Consider the following 14,983-nt stretch of genomic DNA (forward strand, 5'->3'; position numbering starts at 1 on the left):
TTAGTGTGCTATCTTAAACTTTAGGTCACTCATCAGGTGTGTCCCTGTTCTTTTTTTTTCAATCACGTGTACCCCTATACTATGAAAATCCACCAAACTCGGACAAAATTCAAATTTACACTCAAAAAGTGAAGTCATGATCTGATGTGGAAGAGACAAGGATGACCCACTTATCAGTTTCTAACCCCCTCACGGAGGGTAGAGATGTCATTTTGACCCATTTTACTGATTCTTTTACTTCTTTTTTTTTATTGAAACTGTATTTTTTACTTTGCCTATTTTTTTTTTACTTTACATTTTAAACTTTTTTTTTCTTTTATGTTTCTTCTCCTCTCCTTCCTCTCTCTCGATCTCTCTATGTAACTCTTATCTTCCCCAAAGTTCTTTTCAAACCCTAACCCTTCAATCTTTACCTCCCCAAATCTGTTCTACCAAATCTCCAAGCCTCCAACATCTTCTTCTACCAAATATGTTCATGGCCACCACCTAGTCCTATTACACCTCGACCAAAAGAACCCTTTTGATTTGAACAAAATCATAAAGACCTCTAATCCAAATTAGCTATGGACAAGGACACCTCCACCACATCGAAATCCCCACTATCTCCCAAACCCAACCTATCTTCGATTCTAGTCTCTTCAACTTCCAGACCCTTCTCGACGCTGCCGCCGGCCATGACAACAAAAACCCCTCGCCGCCTCTAAACTCTACCCCTCTCTACTTCTCTCCTATGAGTTCTCTAGATCATGCTTTTGTTTTGATTTTACAATTTTTTCTATTGATTGGTGGTGAGTGTGGGAATCTAAGTTTCTGGGTGGTATTTTGATTCGATGAGGGGGAGGAGTAGTGATTTCAGGGTTTGATGGAGGAGTTGGGATTTGAAGGAGGGGTGGGGAGAGAAAAAGAGGTGCTGGACTGCTCGATCGGTAAGACAAAGAGAGAAAAAGAAAAAGAAAAGAAAGAAAGAAGAAGGATGGCAAAGTACCCAAAAAAAAGAGCAGTAAAATGAGCAAAATGACATCTCTACCCTCTTTGGGGGTTTAGAAACTGATAAGTGGGTTATTATTGTCTCTTCCACGTTAGATCATGACGTCACTTTTGGATGTAATTTTGAATTTTGTCCGAGTTTGATGGATTTTCAGAGTATAAGGGTACAAGTGATTGAAAAAAAAAGACAAGGACACATCTGATGAGTGACCTAAAGTTCAGGGTAACACACTGATTTTAATCCAAAATTATACTGTTGAATGTATAAAAAATGGGATGTGTATCTAGTATTTTAGGGTGTGTGAATAAAATTTCTCTAGAAGAAATAATGGAAAAATAAGAGACTCAAATAGAGACAGGGTAAAAGGGAAAAAATTTATTCAATAGTATGTGATCCTAGACAATTTGATTGGTCGTATGAATTATTAAACTCAATGATTAATTTTGGAGAAGAGTTTTATTTTCTTCATTCTTTTGAATTTTGATGCGTATGAATTGTGGAGAAGAGTTAAATTTTCATTTTTTCTTTAGTTTTTTTTTTGAGTTAAAGATGGTAGTAGCCCTTGGTTTATTCATGAGAATGGATGTAAATCCAAATACAGAACATGTTGTTCTAGAATATTTCGTTATGTGTGTCTTGACTTTATGCTACTAGAATTTGATAGGTTTACAAGTTAGAATATAATTATATATTCATTCTTCATACTCTGTAATTCTTTATATAAATGACTCATATCACTATTTCACGATTTTTTTGTACTATCTTCTCTCAAATCAGTTTTACTCTTTCACGTTATAACCCTGAGCTGATAACCGAGAGATAAAGAAAAAAAACCCTAGCATCTAGAAAAAAAAAAAAAACCCAATCGATTTTGATCTGGGCACCCAGAAATCTGCTCTAGGCAGCTTCCCCGACCTGGGCATCCCAAGTCGTCGCACACCAACCTTGCGGCGCCGCTACTTACAGGCATGCGCAGTAGCCCCGACGCGCCTCACCTGCAACCAAGCGCCGCTACACGCACGTCCGCCATGCTCAACACGATCTAATCCGACCCGGATCTCCTTGGATCCTAAAGCCACCGGCAGATCCTCGACGAACCTGACCTCGGCACAGACCCAGCCTTGCGCGACTCCCTTGCAAACAGAAGCTTCGGCTCGCCTCCGTGCGTGCACATCTCCGCACACCAAGCGAGCCCAGTTCACGGGCTCCGACGGGTCAAGATCCGACCGACTGACCCTTATGTACGAGGGGTAAAACGGTAAATTTTCCCCTCCAGGTAAAAAGTTTTTACCCCTCGGGTAAAACAGGTCATTACTATAATAATTTTTTCATTAATTTACTGTTTATACAAACCGACTATACAATATTTAACTCATATATTATATATAGTGAATATGACTAACCATATGTCTTATTTTTCATGACATTATCGCGCGACGAAGAGCAATTTCACGGCACGCACATGGAATTAAGCATAAAATTTCTAAAATTTTGATTATACCTTGGATGTGATGGCTGGAAATTAATGACCAAAATATTTTTTTTAATGGTAAAAGAAAAAAGAATGAATTTACATTGGTGAGAAAAAATTTAAAACTAATTACCATAAATGGATAAATAGTAAGAAATATATGAGAGAATCAGAAAATAAAATATAAAGATTTTACCTGGCAAAAACTTTATAAAAGCCTTTTTGGTACTTTCTATAATTAATTACACACTAATTAAACACTTGTTTATGTGAACATAAACGCTCATTTACATTTTATATTATATTCTAATCACGCTTATTTAAATTATGTTTTAATATTTACATAACCTAAATTCACTTATATTTTGTATTCAAATTAATATTTACTATTTATTTGAAACAAAACCTTTTAACAATAAGAAAATGTAATATACAAATTTAGTAAATAGTAATTTTATATGGTGACCTAGAACAAAAAAAAACGGGTGGAAACTATTGTTCAGTAACAATGACTTAGAGTGATCCATGACTTAAGATTATTAGTTTTGTTGCATTTTTATCATAGGATGTAGGGCCTTGGGTGAGTCGGGTCTTTATAGTTTATCGGGCTATAGATTTCTTCTCACCAGTTCTAGTTTGATCCGAGTTAAATAACTATGTTCTTTGTTATTAATTAGAGGCTTTCTAAAAAAATTAGTTTTAGTTTCTAGAGTACGTAAACCAAAACTGCCTGACGGAGCGTGTGTTTCCTACGGACCATGACCTCGCGTAGACGAATTCACCACCTTATTAAATATACAAAAAGCGGGGTCCGCAAAATTTGAACCAAAAATTCAAACGGTCCCTTCAGGCTTTAAAGAGACATGATCCCAACCGTCGATTGAAATCACCATCCACCGTGGGATTCCATATTCCCCTTCCCCCCTCACTGAAACCCAAATTCAAAAACCCCCTTTCACTTGACATTTTCCCAGTCTCCACATTCAGAAATGCCTTTCATATCAGACACAGCGAGCGCCCTCAAAAGCCGGTTCGGGTTCCACGACCAATCGTCGGACCCGGTCCGGAGCACTCCGGCGGCCGATCTTCACAAATCCGCCGCCAAAGCGAGTTTTTCGGCCGTTCGGAGCATCGGCGACTGGGATGACGACGACGACGGAAAATCAGTCAGCACAGCTACGACGTCGTCCGGTCAGAGGTTCGAGATCCGTGAAGACCCGTCGTTCTGGAAAGATCACAACGTCCAGGTACTTGGAGATTGCTTGTGGTAGTTTTTCAGATGCGGATTGATATTCGTGTTAGGAATTCTAGGTTGTTTCTGTTTTCCAAGTTTTCGAGTCGGATTGTTTTTTGATTTTGAGTCTGGGTAAGTCGATTTTGGGTGGGCAATCTGATTGGGGTATATATTGTGGAACAGTCGGGGGAGATGTGGTTGTGTAGTGGAGATGTTAGAAAATGTTGGTGATGAAAAAGGTGGTAAAGCTATCGATAGATGAGAGGGGTGTGGGTTCATACCATAAGATTGACTCGTTGAACTGGTTTAAGTGACCCTAAAGCGTTGAGGTGCAGAAATCTGTTGGACTGTATTACTGTGCTTTGTAGAGCTGTAAAGTGTGCAATCATGTGGTTCTGAAAGGCTAGCTGAGCTTGTGCCAAGGACTCGATGGAGTTGGCAGCGGTGGGATGGAAGAGGTAGACATGGGTTGGGATAGGTTTGGGTTTTGCAAGCCACGCAGGGTCATGGCTCTGACACCAGAATGTTCGGCAAAGGGAAAAATGCAGAAAGTAGGGAGAGAGGAAAATTCAAAAGGGATTCAAGTTTTTTCATTCATGCCTCGGTTACAGCTTATATATGCTCATGGGTACAAGTCCTTACAGCTCTGATAGATGGCACATGTCCGCAGGACAGTGAGATACTTAGCTAATTCGAAAGATAAATACTTCTGCTAAAATAGAGGAGCTTCTAACGTTTTTGTTTTGGTTGCGGTATTCAATTGGCAGAAGTGTTACTGTTATGTTTTTAATTTTAGGTATAAGCTGTTGTGTAATTGTGTTGAATTTTGGTCAGGTTATTATTCGAGTTCGGCCACTTAATAGCAATGAAATATCTGTTCAAGGCTACGGTAAATGTGTTCGTCAAGAGAGCTGTCAGACGGTTACTTGGACCGGACATCCAGAGTCCCGGTTTACTTTTGACATTGTTGCGGATGAGAATGTTACCCAGGTAAAATTTCTTATTAGGCTGTGTGGTTTATTTTGTCGATTTCGTTGTACTGGGAGCTAGAGCCTCACTTGAGCATTGTCATGTGTATATACAGGAGCAACTATTCAAAGTGGCAGGATTGCCGATGGTGGACAACTGCATGATAGGCTACAACAGTTGCATGTTTGCTTATGGCCAAGTGAGTATCACATAACATTTTGCTGTTTTAGTCTATGTGCAATTTTTTTTTTTAAGTGAGTTAAGTCTGTGGACGGATATGGAAAATGGTAGGTATGTAGGAACAATGATGTGAACAAGTTGAATATATTTGGTGGTAGATAAAATGAATTGCCATTTTTGTGCTAGTTGCAAACTTGCAAGTGATTGGGCAAGCAAATGTTCCAGTTACTTTATTTTTTTGGTGGTTACTTTACCATGACTCAATTGTTTTCTGCAGACTGGAAGTGGGAAGACCCACACAATGCTTGGGGATATTGAGGGAGGCACACGAAGACACAGTGTCAACTGTGGGATGACACCTAGGGTCTTTGAGTACTTATTCTCAAGAATTCAAAAGGTGTGTGACTTCTTAGGGCATGACAAAATTTACTGTACTTGGAAGAAATTGTTGTATGATCACTAAACTAGAAAATCACAAAAGTTAAAGAAGACGGTCGTTATGATTGAAAGTTTATAATAACCAATGGTACAATTAGCTCAGTATTTGCTGTAGGTAGTGATGCACAACATTTCTATGTATTTTAGAGGCAATTTTTCAGGGGTAATACCTAATGTTTTTTCAAATCTTCCTTCAACTGAATTGTTTAAATTTCAATGGAAAACCATTTAAGATATGTGTATGTGGGATGGGACATTTAGCTTATTAGTTCCCTTGTTACCACTGATATTGATATTAGCTCCAATATCAGTGGTAACAAGCCTGAAAAATAAGCTACTAATGAGATAAAAGAACAGTCAGCCTTGAATGAGACACAGTTCCAATTGTTAGTTTGGCTATTTAAATTCTGTTCAAGTTGAATGTGAATTACTTATATTATTATCATTACTTAGTATTTCTAAAGTTACTAATGCAAGTTTTATGGGTTAAATATGGTGTTACAGGAAAAAGAGGCTGGCAAAGATGAAAAGCTAAAGTTCATATGTAAATGCTCATTTCTAGAAATATACAACGAACAAATTCTAGATCTTTTGGACCCGTCGTCTAACAACTTGCAGGTATGGGTCGCTTACTCTTGAGTTGTGATGTGTTATGTAGAAATTTTTCTGATTGTCTAAGTACACATACTAGGAATTGAATCTTTTTCTATTTTCAGATGAAGATCTTTATATTTAATTTTCTTTCTGTTTCTACATTAATGCTAAAATTACATTACAGTTTTTAAACATATCCTCTCATACAGTTTCTTTTTGTTGCATATTTATCCCTTGTCGTGAATATCTTGAATATATTGCAGATAAGAGAAGATATAAAGAAAGGGGTTTACGTGGAAAATCTCAAGGAGGTTGAAGTTACAAGTGCTCGAGATGTTATACAACAACTTATTCAAGTACATAAGACCTCCCTTATGCTCTTTAGCGTCTGAACTTTAAATTTCTTTCTTAGCAAATCCTCATTAGTTATGCCTTAATCCAAGCCTTCTATGTATGCTGTTGCGTAATTCTGGGTTGTAATTACTACTGAAGTAAGGTCAAACATAAGAAATAGAATATATGCAAAGTTTTGAATGCTCACTGAGTCACTGTTAATTCTGAATTTGTTAGAAACCTCCTTTAGTTTTTATCATAGCTTTGTATGAACTATGTTAACTTTAATTGGATTAATTAGAAGTTAAAGGTAAGAACTAAATTGTATACAATTCTTTGTATAAGGCACAAGTAAGGAGGCTGTCTAATAGTTTTTCCAAGCAGTCAATAGTTTAGTCACCACAAATCTTACAAGTTTTTTCTGGAATTTGAGAAAATTAGCTCCTGCTTACTTTGAGTAGTTCTCTAGCTGCAGTAGAAAACATTTTAGAATTTCCTATAGTAATTAAGGATTTCACATTTTTCCACCAAACTTTATTTTATTTCAGGGTGCAGCTAACAGAAAGGTAGCTGCTACTAATATGAATCGTGCCAGTAGCCGGTCTCACAGTGTATTTACGTGCATCATCGAAAGTAAAGTAAGTTTGCTCTGTTCTTTGTTCTAATTTCGTTAAAGTTTGTAACAGATCCTGTGTTGTTTTTCTTCTTACTTTTTCCATGTGTAGTTCACATTGAAATTTTACCTGATGGTTTGTTTCAGAGAGAATGCCAAGGAGTAACTCACCATCGGTTTGCTCGGCTTAATCTTGTTGACTTAGCAGGATCTGAAAGGTAAAGTGTTGGAAAGAAGTGCATGTGAATTTTTTTATTCTATTCAAGTATCTATGAGGAAAGGGGTAGGTTGAGAAACGAAGGAATATAAGTAGGGTGGTCTATTCTTTCTGCGTGTTTTGTAATATATGGTAAAATGCAAGAGAAAGGAACTGAAATGATGGTAGAATTTGTGCGGCCTCCCAAAACTTGTCATGTAATTTGTTAGTTTCCATTTATTTCGTTGCACTTTTTGAGATACATGAAGATTTATTCTCGCGGAAGTATGCCTCTCAATTTTTATGATATTCTGTGAGCACCCTGAGCTAGGAAACTTTTCATTGTTGTTTAATTATCTATCTCTTTATGGCAGGCAGAAGAGTTCGGGTGCTGAAGGTGAACGGTTGAAGGAAGCTACTAATATCAACAAGTCTCTTTCAACATTGGGGTATATTTCCTGTACTATTTCTCTTTTGGTTTCTTTTTTCTTTTGGTTAGGAAAATTTCCCGAACTATTTTATTTTATATTATATATTTTCTATCTTCCTTGATCTATGAGTGATACATAAACTCGTTGAAATGATTTATATGTTTGCAGACTTGTGATTATGAATCTAGTAAATATGTCCAATGGGAAGTCACTCCATGTTCCGTACCGGGACTCAAAGCTAACATTTTTGCTTCAGGTAGTTTGTTCTACTATTTCGTCTACCATCTAGTCAGTTAGTCTTTTCTTTATAGAGAATGCATAACATATTATGCTTGCTAGTTGTGCTTTTGTGATTTACAAACTGAATTTCTTGTGTAATCCCAAAATTCCATTTTGTTTTCTTTTCAGGATTCTCTCGGTGGGAATTCCAAGACAATTATTATAGCAAATATTAGTCCTTCTAGCTGGTTAGTAAATCTCCTTTTCCTTACACTTCATACCTGTATGATCCATTTTACCATGTGTTTCCGCATCATAAACTTATATTTTGGACTGCAGTTCCTAAAGGCCATTGGGTTCTAGTCTTTCTTGTTTTATTTTATTTTTTCCGTAAGACTGAATATTCTTCTCTCTGGAATTAGAGTAAAATGGATTTTAGTTTCATATATTGTCCTGTATGATTATTTAACATTTTTTTGTGGGTTTTTGCAGTTGTTCATTGGAGACATTGAGCACTTTGAAGTTTGCACAACGTGCTAAATTCATTAAGAACAATGTATGCTATTTCTCTTTGTTTGTTTTTCTGCATGCAAATTTCTGTTGCATATATTTTGTTGTTTTCTCTTAAAAGAAGGTTGGCATCAACTTTTGGTTGTATATTCTATGGACAAAACATGTTCACACTGGCTCCATTTTAATATTATCTTTCCATTCCTTGTAGTGTATATCATATAAGTCTTCTCTTGACTGAGCTGTTATGGGACTGCAGTATGACTGATATTAATAATTGTGTGATCTTCAGGCAGTTGTCAACGAGGATGCATCTGGAGATGTTATTGCCATGAGAGTGCAAATTCATCAGCTCAAGGTTGCATGCTTAATCTTATCTGTGCGTGTGTGAGGAGATCTTCAAATATGTTATATTTTGTACTACGGAATTCTGACTTTAAGTAGTTATGCTTAGATATTTTTCTGGAAGATTATGCACTGATTCACTCGATAGAGCATCTCCGATGATACTCGTTATCTTTCTTTTAAACTTCAAACAAAAAAGGAACTTCCATTGCTCCAACCATGCTCATAGTTTAGGGAGCCATACACTTCTTTTATTCTTTCTAAAACATGATATTTGCCCAAGAAAATAAGTACAGAAAAAGCTGTACTGTTTACACAGATTCTATGAGTTTCTGGGAGCCACTGGCTCTCTAATTACATATAGGAACATGATTGGTGTAGAATATATTAACATCTCCAAAATTTTGAATTTCAAGTTCATTATCGGGGCCCTGTTGGGAGATGCTCTTATGTATTGTATGGTAACTCTAGTATATTTGACTTGTCAAATACCCTATTAGAAATTGTCAACTACTGATCAACATAGTATAACTTCTATGGTACTCAGTTTTATACTGAGAAGGATATTTATTTGGTTTTCATTGTTGCTGATCTGGATAAGGAAACAAATTAGTCTCCGAGAACTCAAGAGTACGTGCAGCATCACTGTTTAGTGAAGTAGTGATGGATTTTATATTCAGATTAGACTACTGTAATTATTACTTGCTTATTTCTTTTCTAATGAACTTCTTCCACCACTTTCTGAGTCGGACCAGTGTGCATAGTGTTAGTTTTCTTGTGATTTGACATTCTGTCTTATGCATATCCTCATATTCATTTCCAGAAAGAGGTATCCCGCTTACGAGGCCTTGTGGGTGGAGGAATTGAAAATCAGGACAATGAAACTTTAGCTGTAAGCTTTCCAGGATCTCCAGGATCTTTTAAGTGGGATGGACATGGATCCTTTAGTCCACTTGCTGCTGCTGGTAAAAGAATATCTCAGGTATGATCCATTCCTTCTTTACCATGGGAGCTTGAAGTATATATCTCTGTGAAAGTTGGTTACTAACCAAGTCTAATACATTTGCCTTCCAGAAAAAGGACTATGAAGTTGCTCTTGTTGGTGCTTTCAGAAGGGAAAAGGACAAAGACACTGCACTGCAGGCGTCGGTTTCTGAATGCCAGGCAGCTATGCAGCTAGTATGTATCAAAAGATTGTCATTTACCATATGGCTTAGATATGTCCTACTTTTGAAATTATGCATATACTGCAGATTTTATTGGATGATCTCTCTGTTCATCAAGATCCCTAATTCCATGTCCATTACTTAGTTTCGATATGACCTTTAGATCCACCATTTTTTTTTCAGTGTGTAATCTCTAGACATTTGATATCAATTTTAGTTCTATTTAATAAATGAAAATTTGAAAATTACTCATCAGTAATTCCTTGTGTTTTGGTGAATTAGGCCAAACAAAGAGAAGATGAAATACAGGGTCTGAAGATGAGGCTTCGATTTCGAGAGGCTGGCATAAAAAGGTTGGAAGTGGTTGCCAGTGGAAAGATATCTGCTGAGACGCACTTGCTAAAGGAAAAGGAGGAACATTTGAAGGAAATAGAAGTATTGCGTTCTCAGGTTGATCGAAGCCAAGAAGTGACTAGATTTGCTATGGAAAATTTGCGGCTAAAGGAAGAAATCAGAAGGTATGTAGTTATTCTTAATCCACGTGAGTCCTTTTTGTTCCCCTTTTGTTATCTATTATTATTCATAATTATTTTCCTTCTCAACAGAAGATGCTAGTATTGAATGCCATAAGGTTTGAGGGCCTAATCATGATTTTTAATGGTTTTTATTTTGAACAAAGTTCTTCAAGAAATAAATACATGTTCCTTGATTCTATCTGTGAAAGCCTAAAACGGTTTTCGGAAATACTCATTGTTTCCTTGAAGTTTCATCTCTGTTAAAAAAGTTTCATTTCTTAATTGAAACTTTCCCCTGTGATAAAGAAATTCTGAGATTCTTTTTTTCTTTTAAATTTCAAACCACAGGTTAAAGTTATTTTATGAGGAAGGTGAGCGGGAGATAATGAATGAACAAATAATGGTGCTACAGAACAAGGTAAAGCACTTACGTGAAAGCCTCAATTTAAAACAGATTTTCTTTCACTTTTCTGTGGATCTCAGTATGCTTTCCGTTATAACATGCAGTTGCTAGAAGCTCTCGATTGGAAACTTATGCATGAATCAGATCCCTCCATGATTCAGGTATTTCATGCATTGTTTTAAACTCTGAAGGAGAATTATATAAGAGACATTTTTGTTAACTCAGTTGTTTATACAATAGAATACAAATCCAGATGTGGGGATGGAAGCTCAGCATGATGATGATGATGATGATTTTCTGAACTCCAAACAGGTGATTTCCAGGTTCACTATTTGTTTACCCACATATTCCAATCATCCTGGCCTCTCACCTTATTGCATTTCCCTCTTTTTGCTTCACCATGTTCATGTGTTTCATTAAGTTTGTTGTAGTCATTGTAAGAATAAAACTTTCAACCAAAACATATAGTAGTGTCCCTGTTTTTTCTTCTTGAGTTTATATATATTTTTTTATTTCTTGACTGATCTACTGATTTGTATATTTTATTTTATTTTGTTATTTTGTCTATGACATAATTTACACAGGAGAAAGCATTACATTGGCAATCTTCAATCAATGAGAATGAATTTCTCCGTATGCAGGTAAATATGTAAATCCCTTCCTTATCAGTTGAACTTCAGTTTTCCTTGGTAGAAGAGGGTTTCTTATGTAAGCGTTACTTGTTAATGCAGGCCATTCAAAATAAATCAGAAATTGATACCCTTCATAGACAGCTTGAAGTCTGCCTTGAAGAGAAAGAGAATTTGGAAAGGTAATCATATGGTTTTTACTATATCCTCATAAAAATCTCGGCACTCTGAATTTGGAAAGGCAATCATATGTATTAGCATACATTAAGAACTCCTCAATAGCCTTCCTAGTGAGGGTTTTATATCTATTAGAGGTCTCATACTTCATGTTACAAAAAAAAAAAAAAAAGAGGTCTCGTACTTTACAAACATTTTTGCTTTACTTTTTTTCTGTTTGGATTTTTTCTTTGATGTAATGACTCGGGGTTTTTGATCTATACCAGTGACCTAATATTACTTACCTCTGTAGGAATGTCAATGATTTGATGATAAGACTTGAAGAAGAGACATCCAGAGCCCTGAAAGAAAAGACAAATCAATTCGAGCTTCCTTCCTTGTCATCCGATGTGCCTGTCATCAATTTCAGTGATCAAATGGAGCTAAAAGCAATGGTTGACGCAATTGCTGCTGCAAGCCAGAGAGAGGCTGAGGCTCATGAGACAGCGATAACCCTTTCTAAAGAGAATGATGAACTGCGAAAGAAGCTTAAGGTTTTGATCGAAGATAATAACAAGCTCATTGAATTGTATGAAGGGGCCACTTCGGAGCCTAGCTACATAAATTTTAACAAGTCTGAATGTACTCATGTTGGCACTGAAACTCACGGTAATGGTGGTTCTGTTGAACTTGCTAAAGCAACAGAGATTAAAAAATTGGAGCATCAGCTTGTGGAAATGCATGAAGAAAATGAAAAACTTTTGGGTTTGTACGAAAGAGCCATGAAGGAGAGGGATGAACTCAAAAGAGCGTTTTCGTGTGGACAGAAAAGAGTCGAGGATAAAGAACTTGTATCTGCAGAGAAGCTTGTTGAAGTTGATGGAGGGAAACACCCAAGTACACGTCCTACTACTGTTGAGGGGAGGAGTTTCAAAATCGAAGATGGTATTCCTGGATCTGATGGAGGAGAAAGTACTCAGTTTGAGAAACCTACATGTCAAGGAACACTATCAATTCAAGAATCTGGTTTGCCTGGATTTGCAGAAGATGGACATCATGCATCTGATGAAATGAAAATGTGTATTGAAGATGGAAGCGGTGGATCAAGATTCGTTGTGCATGATACTAAATTTAATTCAGGAAATGACGTCAGTGTGGGAAATAAGTATGACATGGAGATGGAGACTCCATGTTCTCCTACTGTTGAGAATACTGAAGCAGCAACCTATACTGAAAGATTCATTATGCATGATGCTGTAGTGGATTTAGGAAATGATGTTGCTGCTGGTACTCTGTCTGACATGGAAATGGAGACACCAAATTTCACTACTGTCAATAATACTGAAGTGGAGGTTGTTACTGGAACTCCGTCTGACATGGAGCTGGAGACACCATGTCTTAAGCTATCAGAGGATCTAAATTTGGTCAGAAAGAAACTGGAAAGAGCAGATGAACAACTTGTGGATTCTGCCAAAACTGTTGCTGCCTTTTCTTCTGTTGAGAAAGTAATACTAGATGTTGGCACACTCGAGAGAGAGCTTCATGTTTTGGAAGTTGAAATTCAGGTCAAGCAGCAGCAATTGGAATCCTATAAGCTTCTTGCTTTAAAAACAAGAGACAAAAGGACTCTAATCGACAAAAAGTTGTCGGCTCTCAAATACTCCATGTCCAACTTTTCTTCATCAGTACTTTACTTTGAGCAACGAGAAGCTCGGGCAAGAGCAAAGGTAACTGCTTCATTATCTTATCTGGACCAAAAGAAAGCGGTATTCAGCTGTCTACAAATGGAGAAGGATGAAATATCTGCTGCACTGAGAAAAATGCAAGAATCTGAAGTTGAATTGAAGAACGTCCTCTCATGCTTGAAGTCAAAACTGGAGGAAGAAAATAAAAAACAGCAGACTGATCAGGTTCTCTTTGCGATTGATAATGTCGAACAGGCAGATACCTCACAGAAAAACTGGCAGTTGGGAGGTAAAGCTACTGAGTTATTGAAGTCCGAGGAGGAAAAAACCAAGCTGCAAACTGAGATGAAGCTATCTCGAGAAAAACTTGGTGCCTTAAGAAAGGAAATTGAGGAGTTGAACATGAAATCTGAAAAGGTAGAAAGTAAGATGATGGCTGTTCAGGTGGAGATACAGAAAGGTTTGAGGTCCGTGGAAGAGACAGAACTTCACCTCCATGGTGTAATTAGGGAGAAGGAGATGCTGTTAGAAGTAAGAGATAATGGAAAGAGTGAAATCAAAGGTCTGATAGTTGAATACCAGCAGCATTGGTTTGAATCAGATTTGAAGGAGGGAGAGATGGAGATTTTGGAGGAAGAGTTGCAGATTGAGTTAGAGAAGATGGATGAGCTTCGTTTATCAAGGGCTTTAGCGGCTGAGAAGACATCCCAGTTCTTGGACACAAGATCTGATTCGTGTTTCTTATCAGAAAAGATTGAAGAAGAGCTACAAAGTGTCAGGGAATATGTTCTAGAAGCCAAGTCATTACTTGGGGAGGAAAATTCAACCTTCAGTTGAATCCTTTGTCAACTGTCACCCCAAATTACTGTATTTCCACAAGAGCGGAAGCTATTTCACCAACCAACTTTGTAATTAGCAGTCAATTGTCTCTCCTACTTTCCAACATTGTAATTGTATGGTTTTAAATTTCAACAGCATTGTACTCATCAAGTTGTTGGCCTCTCAATTCATAATTTTGTACTGCTTTATGAATCTGTGGCTTAATACATTGAAGTTACAATGTTATTAATCTTTTATCTTTGGTTGATACTTCATGATACATTAAACTTGGTGTAGTCCTTTTTGATCTTATCAGAGAATTAAAACATAGGCGTTATAGGTTGGCCACTATTCCAAACTTCATGAGCACACATCAACAAAGCAAAAGAAGAATTAGACGGTTAACAATTATCCGATAATTGAAATTAAACAAGATAAAGAGAAGGAAAAAACTTGTGTCCGAACTCATATGAACAATCCGAACTCTCCTACCTGGCCCAATTCCCAGTTGCCACATGTAATATTGATTTATAAAAAGATTATCTATCCAAACGCGCAAAAATAAAGATGACGCGCTGTAACTATATAGTCTCCTTCCTTTTTTTTCTTATCTAGAAACAAGTAAAGGAGGAGTGCATAGATGATTTTGAGTCATGTCGTGTGAGACTTCCTATTGGACGGAGAGGACCACTAGACATGCTGACGTGGTCCTCCCATAGCGCCCAACAACGCCCTAGTAACGGTGAGGCCAAGGCCGGACCTGAGATTTAAAGTCCTGAGGTGAGTTTTAAAAATGGTGCTCTTTAATGGTTATACGAGGAAAAAAAAATCAATGCAAACTACACAACATTGTGTCACATAGCTTGTTTGATTTGTCAATCATAAGCAAACTAAACACACATATGTAAGCTTGATAATTTCAAGATTCCGTAGTTATTTTCCTGAAAATTGATAAATACACAGTAAATAAAAATGACACTAGCTACCTCATTCAGATTGTAAGTTTGGTGTTGAGGATTAAGCGAGAGGTGGTTCTTCACTCTTGAACTAGTGATCTCTTAATTAGAGTAAATAGAAGATGTCTAAAAA

General features: G+C 36.9%; 1 protein-coding gene across 1 annotated transcript; it reads left to right on the forward strand.

Moving 5' to 3' along the window:
* The first annotated feature begins 3,448 nt into the window (after positions 1-3,448).
* LOC101300809 lies at positions 3,449-13,912 on the forward strand. The gene is made up of 21 exons (XM_004296227.1): positions 3,449-3,706; positions 4,528-4,683; positions 4,778-4,861; positions 5,120-5,239; positions 5,785-5,898; positions 6,138-6,230; positions 6,756-6,845; positions 6,968-7,038; positions 7,391-7,465; positions 7,616-7,703; positions 7,856-7,914; positions 8,159-8,222; positions 8,469-8,534; positions 9,345-9,503; positions 9,596-9,700; positions 9,970-10,205; positions 10,551-10,620; positions 10,710-10,766; positions 11,190-11,246; positions 11,337-11,416; positions 11,704-13,912. The coding sequence occupies exons 1-21, from the start codon at positions 3,449-3,451 to the stop codon at positions 13,910-13,912; spliced, it is 4,311 nt and encodes a 1,436-aa protein (XP_004296275.1).
* Positions 13,913-14,983: the final 1,071 nt, after the last annotated feature.

Source organism: Fragaria vesca, linkage group LG3 (assembly GCF_000184155.1).
Source record: "Fragaria vesca subsp. vesca linkage group LG3, FraVesHawaii_1.0, whole genome shotgun sequence".
In the NCBI taxonomy this organism is placed as follows: Eukaryota; Viridiplantae; Streptophyta; class Magnoliopsida; order Rosales; family Rosaceae; genus Fragaria; species Fragaria vesca.

Bases quoted from the DNA above. Each gene is read 5' to 3' on its own strand.
- LOC101300809 (XM_004296227.1), top strand. From the start codon at position 3,449: ATGCCTTTCATATCAGACACAGCGAGCGCCCTCAAAAGCCGGTTCGGG. The intron at 5,899-6,137 runs GTATGGGTCGCT...AATATATTGCAG, and splicing joins CGTCGTCTAACAACTTGCAG to ATAAGAGAAGATATAAAGAA. The intron at 7,039-7,390 runs GTAAAGTGTTGG...TCTTTATGGCAG, and splicing joins GACTTAGCAGGATCTGAAAG to GCAGAAGAGTTCGGGTGCTG.